This window comes from Bombina bombina, chromosome 7 (assembly GCF_027579735.1).
Source record: "Bombina bombina isolate aBomBom1 chromosome 7, aBomBom1.pri, whole genome shotgun sequence".
Classification (NCBI taxonomy): Eukaryota; Metazoa; Chordata; class Amphibia; order Anura; family Bombinatoridae; genus Bombina; species Bombina bombina.
Window position 1 is genome coordinate 142,550,477 of NC_069505.1, and position 24,604 is coordinate 142,575,080.

At 37.9% G+C, this 24,604-nt stretch overlaps 1 protein-coding gene across 1 annotated transcript in view; it reads left to right on the plus strand.

Moving 5' to 3' along the window:
- SLC6A5 (solute carrier family 6 member 5) overlaps positions 1-24,604 on the plus strand; it is a 188,306-nt gene that overhangs the window by 107,623 nt on the left and 56,079 nt on the right. The window contains exons 11-12 of the mRNA XM_053689312.1: positions 3,118-3,249; positions 13,277-13,376. Of these exons, the coding sequence (XP_053545287.1) occupies positions 3,118-3,249; positions 13,277-13,376 (232 nt within the window). The remainder of the gene's footprint in view (positions 1-3,117; positions 3,250-13,276; positions 13,377-24,604) is intronic.

The window sequence follows — 24,604 nt, forward strand, 5'->3', positions numbered from 1 at the left end:
AGACTGTCCTTTTTAAGGGACCTTCTACAGTACATTGTCAAACCCATTTAATTGAAGGCATAGTACAGTCAAATGAAACTTTTGCAGTAAACTATTATTATTTATATTGTGCATTTTTCCTGTAATTTATTTATGAAAAGTGTGGGCTTTCCATTTCCTGTTAGAAGTGGAACTGCAGACTCCAGTCATTGGTTAAACATTTTAGTGACTCATGTATAATTAGCCTCATCAGAGAAGAAAGATAAAGGGAATCCTAGGTTACAATGTACTTGTACACATTGCTTTCTAGACCAGAACTTCTTAAAGGGACATGAAACCTAAAATTCCTTTCACGAACATACAATTTGAAACAACCTCTTTACTTCTATTACCAAATTTGCTTCATACTCTTGCTATCTTATGTTGAAGGCGCAGCAATGCAATCCTTTGAGCTAGCTGAACACATCGGGTGAGCCAATGAAGAGTCATATATCTATAGTCACCAATCAGCACCAACCTCCCAGTAGTACATTGCTGCTTGTAAGCCTACCTAGGTATGCTTTTTAACAAAATATACCAGGGGAAAGGAGAAAATTAGATATTGTAAGTAAATATATTGTTTAAAACTTAAGCAGCGGATAAGCTTTGGAGTCCCATTGTTTCAGGCTCAGGCTTATTCAGATAGGACTTGTAATTTTAATCAACTTTCCAATTTACTTTTATCATCAGTTTTGCTTTTTTCTCTTGGTATTCTTAGTTTAAACTAAACCTAGGCAGACTCCTATGCTAATTTCTAAGCCTTTGAGGGCTGCCTCTTATCACATGCTTTTTAAATCTCTTTTCAACACAAAGAGACAGAAAGTACACGTGGGCTATATAGATAACACTGTGTTCAGGCACAGGGAGTTATTTAAGATCTAGCACAAAACAATGCTAAATGCAAGACAATAGATAATAAACAGTTACAGTCATGTGATCAGGGAACAGGAAGAAGGTTCCTAGATACAAGGTAATCACAGAGGTAAAAAATATAGATGATCTATCTTTTAAAACAATAACAATTCTATGGTAGACTTTCCCTTTAAGAAGCAGTGGTCACAAGATACGATCGGGTTGATTGGCAGCCCCTGCTAGCGGCTGATTGGAAGCATTGAAATGCTTGTGCAATGATAAATGCTGACAGCAAATGCTGTCGGCATTTAGCGTTGTCGAGCGTACACACACTCACACATACAAACACTTGCTTATTCATACAGACGCTCACAACATACACTCACACATACAAACACTTACTTATTCATACAGACGCTCACAACATACACACACTCACTCACACATACAAACACTTACTTATTCATACAGACGCTCACAACATACACACACACACTCACACACATACAAACACTTACTTATTCATACAGATGCTCACAACATATACACATACACTCACACATACAAACACTTGCTTATTCATACAGACGCTCACAACATACACTTACACATACAAACACTTACTTATTCATACAGACGCTCACAACATACACACACTCACTCACACATACAAACACTTACTTATTCATACAGACGCTCACAACATACACACACTCAGTCACACATACAAACACTTATTCATAGACGCTCACAACATACACACACACACGCACACTCAGTCACACATACAAACACTTATTCATACAGACGCTCACAACATACACACACTCACTCACACATACAAACACTTATTCATACAGATGCTCACAACATACACACACTCACTCACACATACAAACACTTATTCATACAGACGCTCACAACATACACTCACACATACAAACACTTACTTATTCATACAGACGCTCACAACATACACTCACACATACAAACACTTACTTATTCATACAGATGCTCACAACATATACACATACACTCACACATACAAACACTTACTTATTCATACAGACGCTCACAACATACACTCACACAAACACTTACTTATTCATACAGACGCTCACAACATACACACACTCACTCATACATACAAACACTTACTTATTCATACAGACGCTCACAACATACACACACATGGTGTTATATGACATTAGTACAAATAATTTTATCTGCATTAACTCCTCTATGGGGTTTGTTTTTTTTATAGTGTGGTCAGGCGCAATCCCATGCTATTTTAGGAAGCCAGCAAGAGGGAGGGTGTAATAGAGCAGTCTTGCCGCTCGTGGCATGACCCGCGCTATTATAAACAGACAATCCCTTAATGACCAGGTCGTTAAGGGGATAACAAAATATGAAACCCAACATTTTTTCTCCTCAATATTTAGATTGAGCATGCAATATTAAACAACTTTTCAATTTACTTCTACTATCTAAATTGATTTGTTTTCTTGATATAATATAATTTTATTAAATCTGCATATAATTTTAGGCTAATCTTTGCATTGAATATATAATTCTGCTAGTATTTATTTAATCTTTAATGTCACATTAACCAGGAGGTGTCCAAGGGGATAACACTATCCTTAACCCTAAACTTAACCTTAACCCTTTCCATAAATCAAGATAATTGACCTTGGCATTCTCACACTACAATATCACAGGCTGTCCCAGATTCTTAAAGCCACAATACTGAGGTCAAATTCAGTCAGTTCTTAAAGGAATATTAAATACAGTAGCATTGCATAATTAACAGGTGCATACGAAAAAGACAATGTATTTGCACTTACTCTGAATTTCAAATACGCTGTAGATTTTGTCTAACAAATGTATTTTTCCCCCATTTGCCGGCCCCTGTATCATGTGACAGCCATCAGCCAACCACAGACTAGTATACATATAAACTTTGAACTTGTGCACATGCTCAGTAGGTGCCTCAGAAAGTGTGCATATAAAAAGGTGTGCAAGATTTGATAATGAAAGTACATTGGAAAGTTTTTTTTAAAACTGCAGCTCTGTCTGAATCATGAAAGTTTAATTTTGACTTGCGTTTCCCTTTAAGTGAAGCTTTTAATTTTTCTTTGTAAGGAGATCTAAGCAAATTTTATTAGTAATTTAATTAGTAACAAGTATTTAATATTGTTTTCTTAAGTGTGGTATTAAATTGTTCTGTTGTTCTTTTACATTTCTCAGTTTGCCACAATTGAAACTATAGTGACATCCGTAACAGACGAGTTTCCAAAGTACCTGCGCACACATAAGCCTCTGTTCACTCTTGTGTGCTGTTTTACCTTTTTCTTTATGGGTTTTCCAATGATCACACAGGTAAGTACAGACCTGTCATTACACTATTACTTTCTATATTGTGAGATATTAACCACAAGTAGCTACTTCTTTGAATACCAATATTTTAATTAATTATTAGTTTCCAAAAGGGACAGAATATTTTCTTTGCAATGTATTACAGCAGTAAAATGGGTTAATTATTGATGCAAAAAAAAGAAGCTGTGTTATAAAGTTATTAAATATTAAATCTATATAACCATATGACACATCATTATAAAGAGGATGTCATGTGATCCTCTAGATATTCTGTTGTTATTACATTTTAATTAATTAAACGTTATATATATTAAATGGCCATAATAGTAAAAAAAATAACATGTTCTAATTTGTTTAATTTTGAGACTATTGACCCTGTAACCTCCACGCAAATGGGTTAAACACACAGTAGAAATACCACTTGGGACCTGCAGAGCACTGCTTTCCAGGGCGGAAACTGACACTGATCCAATCAGCAGCAACAGTTACACGGCCATGTTGTGCAATTAGCACTGCTCATTGAATTAGTGGCGGCTTCTGCTTCGGACCAGCAGTGCTCTGCAGGTCCTAAGGGATAATTTGCTGGCGTTAAACACACAGTAGTGTAGCATCGATAGTCTTAAAATTACATGCGCTAATGAATTAGAGCTTCTCATATTTTTTTTATTAAGGCCCTTTTCATTTCACTAAAGTGGTAGATAACATGCGGCTAGATTACAAGTTTTGCGTTATGAGTAAAAAAGCAGCATTTTGTAGGTACAGTTGTCCCGCACACTTTTTTGGCCGTACCACAAATTAACTTACGCAATTTGCATATAGTCTTTTTTCAATGGGACTTCCATAATGCCGGTATTACAAGCTTTTTTTTTGAGGCCAGAAAGTGAGCGGTACAGCCTATCCCGCAAGATTCGTAACGCATTCTAAAGTCAGTAGTTATGAGTTTTACACTACAAAGCTCTAGCATAAAACTCATAACTAAAGTGTTACAAAGTACACTAACACCCATAAACTACCTATTAAACCCTAAACCGAGGCCCTCCCGCATTGCAAACACTAAAATAAAATCATTAACCCCTAAACCGCCGCACTCCCACATCGCAAACATTAGTTACATATTATTAACCCCTAATCTGCCGCCCCTAACATTGCCCCCACCTACCTTAATTTATTAACCCCTAATCTGCCGTCCCCAATGTTGCCGCCACTATACTAAAGTTTTTAACCCCTAAACCGCCACACTCCCGCATCGCAAACACTAGTTAAATATTATTAACCCCTAGTCTGCCGCCCCTAACATCGCCGCCACTATCCTAAATTTATTAACCCCTAACCCTAACACCCCCTAACTTAAATATAATTAAAATAAATCTAAAGAAAACCTACTATTAATAATTAAATAATTCCTATTTAAAACTAAATATTTACCTGTAAAATAAACCCTAAGCTAGCTACAATATAACTAATAGTTACATTGTAGCTAGCTTAGGGTTTATTTTTATTTTACAGGCAAGTTTTTATTTATTTTAACTAGGTAGAATAGTTACTAAATAGTTATTAACTATTTACTAACTACCTAGCTTAAATAAATACAAATGTACCTGTAAAATAAAACCTAACCTGTCTTACACTAACAACTAACCTTACACTACAATTAAATAAATTACCTAAATTAAATACAATTAACTAAATTAAATACAATTAACTAAATTAAATACAATTAACTAAATTACAAAAAACAAACAAACACTAAATTACACAAAATAAAAAACAAATTACAAGATATTTAAACTAATTACACCTAAATCTGTTTATTTTAGTGGCAGCGGCGTTGGGGGCGGCAGATTAGCGGTTAATAAGTGTAGGTAGGTTGCGGCGACATTGGAGGCGGGAAATTAGGGGTTAATAAATATAATGTAGGTGTTGGCGGTGTCGGGGGCGGCAGATTAGGGGTTAATAAGTATAAAGTAGGTGGCGGCGATGTCGGGACAGCAGATTAGGGGTTAATAAGTGTAAGATTAGGGGTGTTTAGACTCAGGGTTCATGTTAGGGTATTAGGTGTAAACATAAATTTAGTTTCCCCATAGGTATCAATGAGGCTGCGTTACGGAGCTTTACATTGCTTTATTGCAGGTGTTATGCTTTTTTTCAGCCGGCTCTCCCCATTGATGTTTATGGGGAAATTGTGCACGAGTACGTAAAACCAGCTCACCGCTGACTTAAGCAGCGCTGGTATTGGAGTGCGGTATGGAGCTCAATTTTGCTCTATGCTCACTTCTTGCCTTTTAACGCCGGGTTTATGAAAACCTGTAATACCAGCGCTGTAGGAAAGTGAGCGGTGACAATAACGTGCAAGTTAGCACCGCACCCCTCTAACCGCAAAACTCGTAATCTAGCCGATGGTTCTTTAGATTTTACATAATTGGTAAAAATGGAGAATGCGTAATAGAATACATTTATAAATACATGGAGTGAACAAGGAAATTATATTACTTTTTCCATAACAACAACAAATCGTTGAGATCTATCATTATTATGAAGTGTTTCTTCTTTACTTATTTTTTTATTTATTTTTTTAAATTGAGGTTTTTAGAAATTACAAAAGATAACATACATAAGATATCAATAACTGTAGACTTACAAGCCAATAAGACTATAAGGTTACATGTCTCTATACCTTAGTGAGCTGAAAAAATGATAATTACACTAAGTGATTATAGCAACCTAAAGAGAATCTGAACGTGAAGTACACAATTTAAAGCAATATCCATGACATTAGAAAACGCTTATTACTGCAATAAAAATTAACAGATTTGAACATGTAGGAATGAAACCCCATTTTTGTAATATAATGTCCTCCCAGTAATCAGAGAGTCACTCTTGCACTCTTGCACATTTTTATTTACACACTTGTGTAAATAAAAATGTGTAAATTCTTTACTCTGGTATAAGAAATATCTACTAAGGCAGCTACAAGTATTGACTCACCACATAGGAAGGCTGCAAGAATATAAATTTACATCAAATATTACTATGAAAGCCTGATACTATCATTTCACCTTTTAGTCGGCAAACTAAGGTTGACAACCTTCCTTTTTTCCCAGCATCTACCTTATTTGTCCAAACTTTTTTTTTCAAATCTTCCAGGCTCCCTTATTTATCTGCTCTTAAAAACATTTTTCTCCCTTATTAAATACAGTATAATTGCATAATTAACAAGTGCATAATAAATTACAGTGCAATAACATTTACTCTGAATTTCAAATAAGCAGTACATTTTTTTCTGACAAATGTATTTCCCCCATTTGCTGCCCTCCCTGTATCATGTGACAGCCATCAGCCAATCACAGACTAGTATACATATACACTGTGAACTTGTGCACATGCTCAGAAGAAGCTGGTGTCTCAAAAAGTGTGTATATAGAAAGACTGTGCTCAATATATACTGTATATAAGCAAACTAATTTACAGTGTTTACTGCTGTTTGCTAACTATTATACTTGCATAATAAAACTGTGATATATAATGTATTTATTTATCTACATTAATATTACTATAGTCAAGAGATTTGTTTTGCCCTCCATCCAAAGATCATAAAACGAAATTTATGCTTACCTGATAAATGTATTTATTTATTGACACCGTGAGTCCACGGATCATCATCAATTACTGTTGGGAATATCACTCCTGGCCACCAGGAGGAGGCAAAGAGCACCACAGCAAAGCTGTTAAATATCACTCCCCTACCCACAATCCCCCAATCATTTGACCAAAGGGAAAGGAGAGAAATGAAGTAACACAAGGTGCAGAGGTGCCTGAGGTTTAAATAAAAATAAACTGTCTGAATACAGGGTGGGCCGTGGACTCACCGTGTCAAGAAATAAATAAATTTATCAGGTAAGCATAAATTTAGTTTTCTTTCTAATGACACAGTGAGTCCACGGATCATCATCAATTACTGTTGGGAACCAATACCCAAGCCAGAGGAAACAGATGATAAGGGAGGGACAAGACAGGAACCTAAACAGAAGGCACCACTGTTGGAAGAACTCAAAGAAGCCTCAGCCGAGGCAAAAGTATCTAATTTATAGAATTTGGAAAAAGTGTGCAAAGATGACCAAGTTGCAGCCTTGCAAATCTGTTCCACAGAAGCTTCATTTTTGAAGGCCCAGGAAGAAGAAACAGCCCTTGTGGAATGAGCTGTGATTTCTCATGATGTTGCTGTCCAGCAGTCTCATATGTCAAACGAATAACGCTCTTCAGCAAAAAGGAAAGTAAAGTAGCCGTAGCTTTCTGACCCTTGCGTTTCCCAAGATATATAAGATAAGGGGAATCACACTGTAAAGCAGAGAGTTCAGAAACTCTCCAAGCAGAGGAAATAGCAACAAGAAAAAAAAAATAATTTCCAAGATAACATTTTAATATCTAAAGAATGCATAGGCTCAAACAGAGCCTGTTCTAAAATTTTAAGAACAAGGTTAAGACTCCATGGAGGAGTAACAGGTTTAAACACAGGCCGAATTCTAACCAAGGCCATACAAAACAATTGCACATCTGGCACATCCGCCAAGCGCTTAAGTAACAAAATAGACAATGCCGAAATCTGACTCTTTAGAGTACTTGCAGACAAACCCTTCTCCAGACCATCCTGGAGAAAGGGCAAAATCCTAGGAATCCTTACTCTACTCCAAGAGTATCCTTTGGATTCACACAAATACAATTATTTATGCCAGATATTATGGTAAATCCTGCGAGTCACAGGCTTACAAGCTTGAATCAAGGTCTCAATGACCGTCTCTAAATAATCCACGCTTAGAGAAAACTAAGCGTTCAAACTCCTAGCAGTCAGCTTCAGAGAAACGAGATTTGGATGAAGGAAGGGACCCTGAAGTAGAAGGTCCTTCCTCAGAGGCAGTCTCCAAGGTGGAAAGGATGAGATTTCCACTAGGTCTGCATACCAAATCCTGCGAGGCCATGCCCGGGCTATGAGAATTACAGACGCCCTCGCCTTCTTGATTCGAGTAATGACTCTTGGAAGGAGAGCGAACGGAGAAAACAGGTATGCTAGATTGAAGTTCCAAGGAACTGCCAGAGCATCGATCAGAAATTCCTGTGGATCTCTTGACTTCAAGCCGTATCTAGGAAGTTTGGCATTCTGACGAGAAGCCATGAGATCCAACTCCGGTTGCCCCCACTTGAGGGTCAAACTTGAAAACACATCCGAATGAAGTACCCACTCCCCGTGATGAAAAGTCTGTCTGCTCAGAAAATCCGCTTCCCAATTGTCCACTCCTGGGATATGGATCGTAGAAATACAGCAGTTGCGGGGCTCTGCCCACTGAATAATTCGGGCCACCTCTGTCATGGCCAAGGAACTCTGAGTTCCCTCTTGGGTGTTGATGAAGGCCACCAAGTTTATGTTGTCCGACTGGAATCTGACAAACCGGCTAAGGCTAACTGAGGCCAGACCAGAAGAGCATTGAAGATTGCTCTCAGCTCCAAGATTTTTATGGGCAGGACTGACTCCTACTGGGTCCATAAGCCCTGAGCCTTCAACGAGCCCCATACTGCTCCCCAACCTAGAAGGCTGGCATCCGTGGTCACAATCACCCAGGAGGGTCTGCGGAAGCAAGTACCCTAGGAGATATTATCCTGAGGAAGCCATCACGGAAGAGAGTCTATTGACGCCTGATCTAGATCTACATGTGGAGACAGGTCCATATAGTCCCCGTTCCATTGTCTGAGCATGCATAACTGCAGAGGTCTGAGATGGAACCGAGCAAATGGAATGATGTCCATGGAAGCCACCATCAGACCGATTACCTCCATATATTGAGCCACTGACAGCCACGGAGAGGACTGAAGGGCAAGACAAGAGTCGGAAATCTTTCTTTTTCTGATCTCCGTCAGAAAAATCTTCATTAACATGGAGTCTATTATGGTCCCCAAAAATATGACCCTTGTAGCTGAAACCAGAGAACTTTTTTCCCGATTCACCTTCCATCTGTGGGATCGAAGAAAAGACGACAAGATCTTCGTATATGATTCTGCTTGTTGAAAAGATGGTGCCTGAACCAGAATGTCGTCCAGATAAGGTGCCACTGCAATGCCCCGAGATCGAAGCACAGCTAAAAGAGCCCCCAGATCCTTTGAAAAAAATCTGGGAGCTGTGGCAAGGCTAAATGGAAGGGCCATGATCTGGAAATGTCCAAAAAGGCGAATATCAGAAACTTGTGATGGGCCCTGTGAATGGGAACATGAAGGTATGCATCCTTTAGGTCTATGGTTGTCATGAACTGACCCTATTGTACCAAGGGAAGAATGGAGCGTATAGTCTCCATCTTGAAGGATTGCACTCTGAGAAACTTGTTTAAACATTCTAGATCTAGGATTGGTCGAAAAGTTCTCTCCTTTTTGGGAACTATGAACAGATTTGAGTAAAATCCCAGACCCCTTTCCTGAAAGGGAACTGGAACTATTACCCCCAGGGCGGCAAGGTCCTTGACACAATGTAAGAACGCCTCTCTTTTTATCTGGTATACAGATAATCTGGAGAGGAGAAACCTGCCTCTGGGAGGAAAAGATTTGAAGTCTATTTTGTATCCCTGGGAGACAATGTCCAGCGCCCAGGGATCCGGTACATCTCTTATCCAAGCCTGGGAAAAAAGAGAGAGTCTGCCCCCTACAAGATCCGCTCCCATATCGGGGGCCAACCCTTCATGCTAACTTGGAATCAGCTGAATGCTTTTTAGATTGCTTTCCCTTATTGCAGGACTGTTTGGGCTTCCAGGAGGGCTTGACTTGATCTTGCTTGGAGGAAGGGGAGGAAGACTTGCCTTTAAAGTTACAAAAGGAACGAAATTTACTCTGACGTCCCTTCTGCTTATTCTTTTTATATTGAGGAAGAAAAGAACCCTTCCCTCCAGTAATATCTGAGATAATGTCTGCCAAACCAGGTCCAAACAAGGCCTTACCCATGTAAGGAATAGCCATGAGCTTAGATTTAGATTAAACATCCGCAGACCAGGACTTCAACCACCAGGCCCTGTGGGCTAGGACAACAAAACCAGAAATGTTTTGTCCCAGTTTAATAACCTGTAAGGAAGCATCTGTAATGAAGAAATTGGCTAACTTGAGTGCCTTAATCCTGTCCTGGATCGCATCAAGAGGGGTATCCATCTTAAGAGATTCAGACTACACATCAAACCAGTAAGCTGCAGCACTGGTAACAGTGGCGATACACAGCGCAGGTTGCAATTGTAGACCATGGTAGACATACATCTTTTTTAGTAAAGCCTTTTATCCATTGGATCTTTAAAAAAACAACTATCCTCAAAGTAGAGATTGCTCCTTCTACCTTAGGAACCATCTGCCACGACTCCTTAATAGAATCCGCTATAGGAAACTAACATCATCTTAAAAATAGGAGATTGAGAAAAGGGAATACCAGGTCTTTCCCGTTCTCGAGCAATAATCTCTGCAGCATGGTCAGGAACCAGAAAAACCTCCACCACGGAGGGAACATCAAAGTATTTGTTCAATTTACTAGACTTTTTTAGGATTGACTACGATAGTTGTGTCGGAGTCGTCTAACGTAGCCAAAACCTCCTTAAGTAATAAGCAAAGGTGTTCTAGCTTAAATCTGAAGGATACCACTTCAGCATCAGAAGAAGGAATTGCACTGTCTGAGTCTGAGATTTCCCCCTCAGATGCTACCGACATGTCTTCTTCCTCAGGCTTATGGGAAGGGACACTCTGGATAGCCAGAACTTGATCAGAAACCTTACTGTTTCCTTAAATTTCCTTTTACGCCTTCCCTGCAACATAGGGAAAGCTGAAAAGGCCTCAGATACCGCAAGGGATACCTGGGAAGCAATGTCTTGTAGAGAAAATCCTACAGGATTGCAAGAGGAAACACATGACACTGTATGTGGAGACTGAAAAAGTTAGGACGCTTGAGGAGAAAGCTGTGGCATATCTGCAACAGAAGACACCTGAACAGAATTTGCCTGGGATAATGGTGGCTCATGGTCAAATATTTTATCTCTATAACTTCAAGTTCTCTCAATGCATGAGGAACAAAAAGGAAACTGGGGGTTCCACCTGAGCATCAAAACATAACTGACAAGCAGCAACTTCGCCTGGGATAATGGTTTGAAAATCCTCTTGATCCATCTTATGTAATAAATAAGGATAAAGTGTAAAAATTCTTTATTTGAAAAAATAAATAAATGTGTACTGTATCTTTAAATAGAAATGTGCGTTAGTGCAACAAACCAAGTAGACCTCAGGCTACCTATACACCTCAGTAGTTTTACTGAGGTGCCTACCTGTCCTGCAGCTTATTTTCAAATGCAGAGCAGTTACAGAGCCCTAACTGCCGAAAAAAAATGGTTTACAACATTAATCTCCATGACCAAAAGTTAAAGTATAAAAACTACTATAACACACTGAGCCACCATAAATCACCTCACAGTCTCAATGCCCAACTGCCTAAAAGAAGCTCCAAACATGAAGGTTTAATAAAGTCCCATATTAAATAAGACAGCTTTTAGCTGTAACAAATGCCAGCAATCTCCTTGCAAAAGAAAATTAAAATGGCACTTACCTGAAAGTGCTGTCTGCCAGCAGGACAGCTCACCTGGTTTGAGAGGGTGCAGCACCTCACATGGACCTGTGAAGAGAGAAAAACTGAGTAAACCTACTCAGGTTTTCTAGTTAGGGCAGCAGATTCTTGAGAAAATGCAGTGAGGATTGTACCTCACAAGTTCTCAAGTGCTCAAAAGCCACCACTGCCCTACTGAAGAGACTGATGTGGACTAGGCTAGACCCCAGAAAAGAGTAAGCTTATCCAATGTTTTTCCTTAAAAAATATGTAAATTAATGCTATAAACCCTATTATTTTGAGAATTATTATTTTTGCCCATTTTTCATATCAAAACACATGCACTAAAACATTTCTCAAACACTTTTGTTGCCTTTTGAAAAAACATTTAAGTTTTTGAAACTAATTAAGCATTCAGACACTTTTGTCTATTACATGAGTTGATTTGTTTTATCCCTGTGCATCTGCAGACTTGAAGCTTTTACATTCAGCAATCTGCTTATGATCATACTGGCGCAAAAAACAGAGCCAAGATCACTGCTTTATATGTGCCGCCAATATATTGCTAAAGGGATATACAGGAAATGTCTAACGCTTTACATACAAACAATTCAAATTGAAAGGCAGACTGCAATATTGATTATTTACTTATTTCTCTGATAGTGATCATTTCAGTCTGTTGTCTGAACTTTTATTTAATATTCTGGACACACACATAATAATTATAACAATGACAACAAAAATTGTTTTCTCTTTTATTGTACTGCACAAAGTGCCAGTGTTGTCTTCTATCAAAAAAATATCCAAATTACAAGCAAAAAAAGACTTTAAGAAAATTAAGAGTATGTTCCTTTTACAGCCGTTGGATTGTTACAGAAATCAACATTATATTCTTTGAGCATATGGAGTTGTGACTTAAATTGCCACCTTTTTCTTCTTTAATCCACTTAATGGTCAATTTTATTTTTTGTTGAAGCCTGTTGAATTATTGCCATACCTGTTAAATCAACTTTTATATAAAAAATAGATTAGGTTACATTACTCCAGAGGATGTTAAGCAGATTTATGAAACATGTTAAATATTTTGAATATCCGTTATTTACTCTGCTCCACCATTCTGTTATGTAATAAAATGATTCTAAAGTAAGTATTAAATGACTGTTAAATACAGTACAATAGTATAATGATACAAGTAGATGATAGTGTAAGTATACATTTTCAAATGTCCTTGCATTTCCCTGCCTGTATCATGTGACAGCCATTAGCCTATCACAGACTCATATAAGTACATTTGCTTAGTAGGAGTAGGAGCTGATGCCTAAGAAACTTTGCATCAAAAAAGATGGATAGAATTGTTTAAAGACTTTTCTGTCCCTTTAAGATCTCAATTTGTTGAAATGTTCTCATCAAGATGTGTATTTCTTTCAGGGTGGTATGTACATGCTGCAACTGGTTGATACATACGCAGCTTCGTATTCACTTGTCATCATTGCAATCTTTGAGTTGGTTGGGATTTCATATTTGTACGGTAAGCAAATATTTTTTAAGTTACTGTATGATGAGCCAAAGGATATAGAAAAAAAAATGATGGTTTTATTTTTTTCCACTTCTTTCAAGGTCAAAAGTAAACATCCAATAACATCAGACATTGCAAGTCTTTATATAGACAGAAACAATGTATTTTCAAGCAGGTTCACTTTATTCCTCATCGTATTTTGCAATGTATTAAGATAAAATTGCAGGCGAAATACGCTGGAAACATTTGTGCGAATTGCAGCAAGTTTTCAAGAAGTGCTTGAAAAAAAATCAGCATTGAAATTAGGGAGCTTTTATTTTCTAGGGTTCACAGTTTTTTTTTTATTTTAAGCGTTCTAATTTTCAGTATTTTTCCCCCCCTGTAACTAAGCTTAAAGGGACAGTATACACCACTTTTCATATATCTGCATGTAATAGACACTACTATAAAGAATAATATGCACAGATACTGATCTAAAACTCCAGTATAAAACCTTTTAAAAACTTACTTAGAAGCTCCCAGTTTAGCACTGTTAATAAGGTTTGGCTGGGAGACACCTAGTGAAAAGGGCTGGGGAAACAATAATAGCAGGCACTCCCCCCCCTACCCTGCATACGAAAAGACAAATAACATAAACAGAACACAGCAGTAGTCTGTAAACGTGAGTATACATTTGATACTTTGGGGCTTGGTTAGGAGTCTGAAAATCAGCCCAAAGTTATTAAAAAATAAACAAAACTATACATTGTTACAAAAACACTCCCAGATGGGCTATATAAATTGATCATCTACAAAACATTTATGCAAAGAAAAGTCTAGTGTACAATGTCCCTTTAAGGGGTCTTTTTTGTGCCTAAAGGCAAAATGGATAAAATCTTTAATTGGACCAAATATCATGTTGTATTATATATATACAAGTACTTGGTTTCGTCACTGCTGTCTGGCTCTATTTTCTCCATTGCTAACAATGGTGCTTGCCAGCAAATAGGTGAAGTTGATTTGCAGAATTCCAGCGTGTTCACATTCTCACTGGCTTTTTGAATACGATTCCAAGCCAATATGGCTGCCTGAAACGGGAAATGTTGCTGCCGCGTATATTTTCTAGCAACATTTTGCTCATCAACCAGCTGCTCATATAATATGAACCACTTGATATTTAAATCCGCCTCCTGATTTTGAAGTGAGTTTTGATACGAAATCGAATAGTCAGGTTAGCTTGATTTTGAATAGGCGCCATAAAGATATTGGGCCAGATAAAAACATGCTTGTAAGGCTGCTGATGGCGAGATTGTGTTTGAAATAAATAATATTGCCAATTAATTCAATATGTTTGAATGCAGATTTTTCATCTAACCATTTATATCAACTCTGAACGTGTAATTTAATATTTTCACGTAATTTTATGATTAACATGTTTAAATGCTTAATTTCAGTCATAAATTAATATTCTGATGATCAGATTTTAATTTGATTACGTTTCATAATTTAAAAGTTTGATTAAGTATTCTTTTTATCTCTTTCTTAATTAATAAAAACACAATTATGTTTACTAATGTGAAGTGGGCATGCGCAAAAATGTTAACTTATAACATTATAACTGTATCCCACCTTCACTCCGGCTCTTACTCACATATTCAACCTATCCCTTTCTACCGGCTAATTCCCTGCCTCCTTCAAACATGCAAAGGTCACCCCCATCCTCAAAAAAACCCTTCCTTGACCCTAACTCCCCTGCAAACTACCACCCCATATCATTGCTAACCCACTTCCTGTGCTCCAACTCATTGCTCAACCCCCTGCAATCTGGCTTCCGTCCCCAACACTCAACTGAGACTGCCCTCACCAAGGTTACTAACGATCTCCTTTCTGCTAAAAACAAAGGCTACTACTCTATACTCATCTTACTTGACCTCTCTGCTGCCTTTGACACTGTTGACCATCCCCTTCTCGTATGGACTCTCAGCTCTCTTGGTCTCTGTGACACTGCCCTCTCCTGGATTTACTCTTATCTCTCTAACAGATCCTTCTCCGTCTCTTTTGCTGGTGACTCCTCCTCTCTATTGCCTCTGTTGGAGTACCTCAAGGCTCTGTCCTGGGTTCTCTACTCTTCTCTATTTACACTTCTTCACTGGGTAAACTTATCAACAGCTATGGCTTCAGCTATTACCTCTATGCTGATGATACCCAGATCTACCTTTCGACCCCTGCTCTCTCTCCTTCTGTCAATTCTCACATCAGCGACTGCTTATCTGACATTTCCTCCTGGATGACCTCTCACCACCTAAAAATAAACATGTCCAAGACCGAACTACTTCTAATTCCCTCCTCTAACTCTACTCCAGTTTCTAATTTTTCTATCACTGTTAGCGGTACCACTATCTCCTCATCACCCCAAGTCGGCTGCCTCAAAGTCACACTTGACTCAAATCTGTCCTTCATTCCCCACATCCAACTGCTCTCTTCATCCTGCCGTAACCACCTATGCAATATCTCCAAAATGCGTCCGTTTCTGAGTGCTGAAACTACTAAACAGCTAATCCACTCCCTGGTAATTTCCCGACTTGACTGCTGTAACAACTTACTAACTGGCCTCCCTCTCTCCTGCCTCTCTCCCCTCCAATCCATCCTAAATGCATCTGCAAGGCTAATCCCCCTCTCTCGACGCTCTGTTTCTGCTGCACTTCTCTGTGAGTCCCTTCACTGGCTCCCCATTCACAGCAGAGTTAAATTCAAAATTCTCACCCTGCCCTACAAAGCCCTCACCAATGCTGCCCCACCCTACCTGTCCTCACTCATCAACAAATATACTCCTGCCCGCCCCCTAAGATCCAACAATGACCTGCTTCTTGCGTTCTCTACCATCACCTCCTCTCATGCTAGACTACAGGACTTCTGTCTTGCGGCACCAACCCTCTGGGACGCACTTCCTCGAGCTGTCAGAGTTGCCCCTAACCTCTCCTCCTTTAAACGTTCCCTAGAGACCTTTTTGTTCAGGGAAGAGTATCACACGACTTATTAACAAACTAACTTCACTTAACTAACAGTTGCCCTCTATCTCCTCACTAATATCATTCTCACCTTTGCAGTCCCCACCTCCTGTTTCCCATCCTCCTACCCATCTAGATTGTAAGTTTCCACGGGAATAGGGCCCTCAATTTCCCCTGTATTTGTCTGTAAAGTTTTGTCTTTTATTGTATTGGTCAAATGCTTACCATTACCATGCTACAAACGAAGAAAAAAAACTTACAGGTTTTCAAGTAGAGGGGAAAGCTTTCAAATGTACAAACCCACATGAATTCCTATGGAATAGAATGAGATCTATATTAGTGATTGAATGCATTACTTTGTGTACTTAAAGGGACAGTATGCACTCATTTTCATATAACTGCATATAATAGACACTACTATAAAGAATAAGATGCACAGATACTGATATAAAAATCCAGTATAAAACTATTGAAAAACTCACTTAGACGTTCTCAGTTTAGCTCTGTTGAAAATGTAGCTGGAAAGCCCACTGCAAGTGGCAAATAAGACACTCCCCCCTCCCCCTTTTTTGCATATGAAAAGACCCTTTACACAAACAGGAGCAAGCTGGAGTAGGTAGCTGACGGTATTCACATAAAACATTTATGCAAAGAAAAAATGATATAATGTCCCTTTAATTTCACACTTAATTTCACATTATAAGCTATAGGATTTATAAAGTTCTCATATACTTAATTATTCCTATCCCTGATGAGCTCCTGATGTACTGTATAGAATACAGATCATTTAAGTGAAACTATGGACCCTTTCAAATCAGAGTAGTAAAGTTACAATTGGTGGAAATTGGTGGAAATCGATCACGTAATTAGTGATGTACACTGTCACTCACTCCACATACAGAGCAAGTCTACTCAATGGAGTAAATTAACATGCTATATTGTATATTGATGGAACATTTAATTTTAATATCAGCTCAAAGTTGCTAGACATCTGCACTTTAGGAACTTTAGAACATTCATTACCCACTAATGGAATTAGGTCCAGATATATATTTTTTCATAGTGACTCATTTTGATCTTTAAAGCTGTTTTTTTTTTTTTTTTTTTATAAATATATTGTAAAATAGTTGGTTTTAATAATAAATGTAGTTCTAGAGTAGGAAATGTATAGAATCAATAAGCATGTTATTATTTCTGCAAGAGTTGTAGTTTAGATTTGATTTGTTTATGGTTGCTGCCGGAACAATCCAATCATTTTATTGGCAACTTGTTGTTTATTAGTCTGATTAATCTTTTAAGTAGGCAGTAGTTTTTAAAGAAAGGTTACATAGGAGTTTGGCTGTATAAATTTAGAGAGTACTTCAAGCTCTTTACCAGTGGGACAAATCCCCATCATATGTATAGAGAAATCTTCACCATACCCATTTGTTAAACCTTTATTTTAGAAACATATCTCTCTTAAAAAATGTTAATAAAAATAAATAATTGTTATAAAGGTTCTTAAAAATTATAGTAAATCATTATAATATTTAAGTATATATTATAATAATTATTAACAAAGAAAAAAAATATTTTTTTAAATATTTTATATGAAATATACAGTATACATTATACTGTCAGGTTTAGCGCACATGCATATTCATAAAACCCTACAGGAATAAAACAATTCTTGTGCAATAAACACAAATGGCTAGATTACGACTCTTGCGTTAGCCTTAAAAAGCAGCATTAAGAGGCCTCGCAAACATTAGTTAAATATTATTAACCCCAAATCTGCCGTCCCTAACATCGCCGCCACCTACCTACATTTATTAACCCCTAATCTGCCGCCCCCAACGTCGCCGCCACTATATTAAATGTATTAACCCCTAAACCTAAGTCTAACCCTAACCGTAACACCCCCTAACTTAAATATAATTTAAATAAATCTAAATAAAATTACTACAATTAACTAAATAATTCCTATTTATTTTTATTTTACAGGCAACTTTGTATTTATTTTAACTAGGTACAATAGTTATTAAATAGTTATTAACTATTTAATAGCTACCTAGTTAAAATAAAGACAAATTTACCTGTAAAATAAAACATAACCTAAATTACAATTACACCTAACACTACACTACAATTAAATGAATTCCCTAAATTAAAAACAATTAAATACAATTATCTACAGTACGAAAAAAAACACACTAAATAAACTTTTTTAGTTTTTTAAACTAATTACACCTAATCTAATCCCCCTAATAAAATAAAAAGCCCCCCAAAATAAAAAAGCCCTACCCTATACTAAATTACAAATAGCCCTTAAAAGGGCCTTTTGCGGGGCATTGCCCCAAAGTAATCAGCTCTTTTACCTGTAAAAAAAAAGTACAATAACCGCCCCAATATTAAAACCCACCACCCACACACCCAACCCTACTCTAAAACCCACCCAATTCCCCCTTAATAAAACCTAACACTAACCCCTTGAAGATCACCCTACCTTGAGAAGTCTTCACCCAACCGGGCCAAAGTCCTCAACGAAGCCGGGCAAAGTGGTCCTCCAGATCAGCAGAAGTCTTCATCCAAGCCGGGAAGAAGAGGTCTTATAGACGGGCAGAAGTCTTCATCCAGACGGCATCTTCTATCTTCATCCATCCGGCGCGGAGCGGGTCCATCTTCCAGACATCCGACGTGGAGCATCCTTCCTGGCCGATGACTAACCGAAGAATGAAGGTTCCTTTAAGTGACGTCATCCAAGATGGCGTCCCTTCAATTCCGATTGGCTGATAGAATTCTATCAGCCAATCGGAATTAAGGTAGAAAAAATCCTATTGGCTGATGCAATCGGCCAATAGGATTGAACTTCAATCCTATTGGCTGATTAGAACAGCCTATAGGATTGAGCTTGCATTCTATTGACTGTTCCAATCAGCCAATAGGATTGAAGTTCAATCCTATTGGCTGATTGCATCAGCCAATAGGATTTTTCCTACCTTAATTCCGATTGGCTGCTAGAATTCTATCAGCCAATCGGAATTGAAGGGACGCCATATTGGATGATGTCACTTAAAGGAACCTTCATTCGTCGGGTAGTCATCGGCCAGGAAGGATGCTCCGTGTCGGATGTCTTGAAGATGGACCCGCTCTGCGCCGGATGGATGAAGATAGAAGATGTCGTTTGGATGAAGACTTCTGCCCGTCTGGAGGACCTCTTCTTCCCGGCTTGGATGAAGACTTCTGCCCATCTGGAGGACCACTTCACCCGGCTTAGTTGAGGACTTCGGCCCGGTTGGGTGAAGACGTCTCAAGGTAGGGTGATCTTCAAGGGGTTAGTGTTAGGTTTTATTAAGGGGGGATTGGGTGGGTTTTAGAGTAGGGTTGGGTGTGTGGGTGGTGGGTTTTAATGTTGGGGGTATTGTACTTTGTTTTACAGGTAAAAGAGCTGATTACTTTGGGGCAATTCCCTGCAAAAGGCCCTTTTAAGGGCTATTTGTAATTTAGTATAGGGTAAGGCTTTTTATTATTTTGGTGGGCTTTTTTATTTTATTAGGGGGATTAGATTAGGTGTAATTAGTTTAAAAAACTTGTAATTATTTTATTATTTTCTGTAATTTAGTGTTTTGTTTTTCTTCGTACTTTAGATAATTGTATTTAATTGTATTTTATTGTAGTTAATTTAGGGAATTAATTTAATTGTAGTGTAGTGTTAGGTGTAATTGTAACTTAGGTTAGGTTTTATTTTACAGGTAAATTTGTCTTTATTTTAACTAGGTAGCTATTAAATAGTTAATAACTATTTAATAACTATTCTACCTAGTTAAAATTAATACAAAGTTGCCTGTAAAATAAAAATAAACCCTAAGCTAGCTACAATGTAACTATTAGTTATATTGTAGCTATCTTAGGGTTTATTTTATAGGTAAGTATTTAGTTTTAAATAAGAATTATTTAGTTAATTGTAGTAATTTTATTTATATTTATTTAAATTATATTTAAGTTAGGGGGTGTTAGGGTTAGGGTTAGACTTAGGTTTAAGGGTTAATAACTTTATTAAAGTGGTGGCAACATTGTGGGTGGCAGATTAGGGGTTAATAAATGTAGTTAGGTTGCGGCGACATTGGGGGTGGCAGATTAGGGGTTAATAAATATAATGTAGGGTTTGGCGATGTTGGGGGCATCAGATTTGGGGTTCATAAGTATAATGTAGGTGGCGGCAGTGTCTGGAGCGGCAGATTAGGGGTTAATAATATAATGTAGGTTGCGGCGATGTCGGGAGCGGCAGATTAGGGGTTAATAAGTGTAAGATTAGGGGTGTTTAGACTCGGGGTTCATGTTAGGGTGTTAGGTGTAGACATTATTAGTATTTCCCCATAGGAATCAATGGGGCTGCGTTAAGAGCTGAACGGTGCTTTTTTGCAGGTCTTAGGTTTTTTTTCAGCCGGCTCTCCCCCATTGATCCCTATGGGGAAATCGTGCACAAGCACGTATTACTTGCTCACCGCTACCGTAAGCAGAAATGGTATTGAGGTGAGATGTGGAACTAAATTTTGCTCTTTGCTCACTTTTTTTGCGGTTAACGCCGGGTTTCTAAAAACCCGTAATACCAGAGTAGGACCCTCAATTCCTCCTGTATTTGTTTGATACATTTTTTACTGTCTCTTAAAAATATTGTATCATTGTTGTACTTTTGTACCCATGGACAGCACTGCAATATTTGTTGGTGCTTTATAAATAAAGTACTGTACAAAACTGACATGAAAATATCACCTGAACATCTCTATGTAAAAAGGGAAGATCATTTACATCAAAATGTCTTCAGCTCACCAGATCAAGTGCTCTGGGAACAGTTATACTTCAGCTGCTGGACAAGTTGAACCCCTCCCCCCCAAAAAACAAAAGCCAATCAGCATCAGTAGTACTGATGTCATGCTTTGTTGTGATCTCATATTTCACTGAAATTATGTGAGATTTCATAGTAAACTTCTTTACACTGAATAGGAAAATAACATGACTGTGCCTGCACATGACAGATGCACACTCCCTAGCAAGTCCTGGTACTAGCATCCTGATTGGCTGCTTAAAGTTTCTTTACAGGGGATGTGAATACTCTATGCATATTTTTTTTATCAGCTAGTGTATATATGAGTGTAACACTTTATTTTAATGTAATTATGTTGTGTTTGGTAAACATTTTTTTTTAACTCTTACCCTTTATGTGAAGGCCTTTACTTGCACAAACCTGATGCTTTCTATTTTATTTTGCACTCGAATGAATGCAATTATTTTCAATTTGTAATATAATCGCAAGTTAGCGTGAGTGCCACTTGTAGTCTGGCCCTCTGAATTTTAAATAAGTAGTAGATTTTTTTCTGAGAAATTTCAAATTTTATTTCAGTTTGCCCAACCCCTGTATCATGTGACAACAAATAGCCAATCATATACTCCTATTCATATACACTGTTGCACATGCTCAGAAGGCGCTGGAGCCTCAGAAAATGTGCATATAAAAAGACTGTGCGCAACCTGATAATGGAAAGTCTCTTAAAATTGCATGCTCTATCTGAATCATGAAAGGTAAAAGTGATTGTAAATCCGAGCATTTCAAAAACTCTGGTATTAACTAGCGCTTAATATAAATGGGACCTTTAGTGATGACTTTTTTAAAAGGTATGTTAAACCTCATGGAAAAATAGATATTTGCTGTGGGTGGCCGGAGCCACTTAGTTTAGCGAGGTGGCTGCGACTGCCCACGGGAAAGCTCTCTTTTTTCAATGAGATGACTTTTCCACCCTTAGCCAATAGCCCTATTTTGCCATATGCTAGCACAGCTATTGGAAAAAAAAGAGAGCTTTGCCGTGGGCAGTAGGAGCCGCTTAGTTTAGCGAGGATGCCGCGGCAAAGAAAAGGTAAGTTTAACATACCTTTTTAAAAAGTCATCACTGAAGGTTTTTTTTTTAGTGCTGTTAAATCCTAGCGTCTCTGAAATGCTAGGATTTACCATCGCTTTAATTTTTACTTTAGTGTCCTTTTAAACTGCTGGTATTTGCTATTGATTTGATATCCCTTTAAGTTACAGAACCACTTTACAGCTTGTCATTTAATTTACACTGAAACTGTTCATGATTAAAAAAACTAGAAAATCAATACTAGGCAACAGGCTTACAACTTCATAGGAAGGACTCATTGTGCAATCAAATGATAACTTACTGAAATGCCTTTACATACACGCACAACCAGCTGGCTATAAATACCATTAGGGAATTAGCAGAATCCCTTTGATTTTGTGTGTGGTTGAAACTGACGGCTACCTCTGTTCCTCGGTTATATGTCTGCTGGCTCTGCAGTATTAAGTGGCTGTTTTATTTTTTACTGCATCTCATGAGTTTAATGGCTTTGATAATAAGCTGGGTCACAGATCTTGTATCTATTTCTGGAAGCAGATTCAGAGCTCATGCAGTCTGTTTCTCTAACCCATCTGGCAAATAACAGTTTGCATCTTAAATAGCAGTTATTTTTTTTTTTACGATCAACACTTATGTTAAAAAAAAACTGTATCATTTTCTGTTTACTGTTCCCAAAAGGTACATTAAACCATGATAACACGCATACGTTCGAAGCAGAAGCAAGTATCCAATAATCCTGCAAGAGAATGAGCAGATAGATTATATATTTGCATTACTTGTCAGCAGTACCATCAACAGCACTTGTTAGCAGGGCCGGACTGGAAATCAAATGCAGCGTCCATAGAATACACATGTCCTATTTTTCTCAAAGGGGATTAATGGGATACTCCTTCCCCCAATATCGTTTTCAGAATTAAATGATATTACTTTGTATTAAATAAAAGTGCCAGAGTTTTGTTATATAGGCACCCTACAAGCCCTAGCTGCTGTAGCCCACCGGGAAATCTCCTGGTATTCTAGTAGGCCAATCCAGCCTGGCTTGTAAGACCACAATAATTAGCATAAATGCCTATTTCCTGATGGTTTTAAAGATTTTTTTATCTCCCCTGTTAGGTCTTTATTTTTTTTAATCAAAATACTATAGATAAGAATAAGTAAAGGGGGTTAACCATAATAGTTTAGAATTTTTTTTCAAATGAGTTATTTACAAAAATCCAAACAGGTAGATACTTTTTTTTTTTTTTTTTTTTTAAAGGTTTGTGAGCCATCCCAATGTTGGTAGAAGCCACCCTTTACAATTCTTAGAAGCCAAGTACAAAGTTGTAACCTCTTTATAATGAATTACAGTATTTGGATATATTTAGGCCTAGGTTACTAGTGGAGCACAAATATATTATTATATTGTTTACTAACACTGCTCAAGTTAAATCAATAGCACTTTTATTTTTGTGCTCATATTAAAAGTTAAGCACTTGAGCGAAAGGGTGTGCAAAATTCCTCATATATTAGACTTCAATTGGTCACACTTAAAATTCATGTTGTCTTTCGAGCAATACGGCATCAAAACTTCAGCGCCAGCGAAGGGGGTAAGTCGCACAGCGATGCCAGCAAATATAAATGTATATGCTGATATACATATTTATTTATATGTTAATATGTGTTTATATAAATATTAACACATAAATATATATGTATATAAGCATATACATATATATTTACTGGGAACACAATTGCCTAGATTTAGAGTTTTGCGGCCGAAGGGGTGCGTTAGCTATGCGTCTTTTTTTTCTAGCACTGCTTCTAAACAACGCTGGTATTTAGAGTTCTCTGAAGGGCTGCGTTAGGCTCCAAAAAGGGAGCGTAAAGGCATATTTACCGCCACTTCAACTATCAATACCAGCGTTGCTTACGGTAGCGGCTAGCTGGAAAAACGTACTCGTGCACGATTCCCCCATAGGAAACAATGGGGCAGTTTGGGCTGAAAAAAAACCTAACACCTGCAAAAAAGCAGCGTTCAGCTCCTAACGCAGCCCCATTGTTTCCTATGGGGAAACAGTTTCTAAGTCTGCACCTAACACCCTAACATGAACCCCGAGTCTAAACACCCCTAACCTTACACTTATTAACACCTAATCTGCCGCCCCCGCTATCGCTGACACCTGCATTATATTATTAACCCCTAATCTTCCGCTCCGGCCACCGCCGCAACCTACATTATCCCTATGTACCCCTAATCTGCTGCCCCTAACATTGCCGACACTTATATAATATTTATTAACCCCTAATCTGCCCCCCCCAACGTCGCCGCTACCTAACTACACTTATTAACCCCTAATCTGCCGACCGGACCTCGTCGCCACTTTAA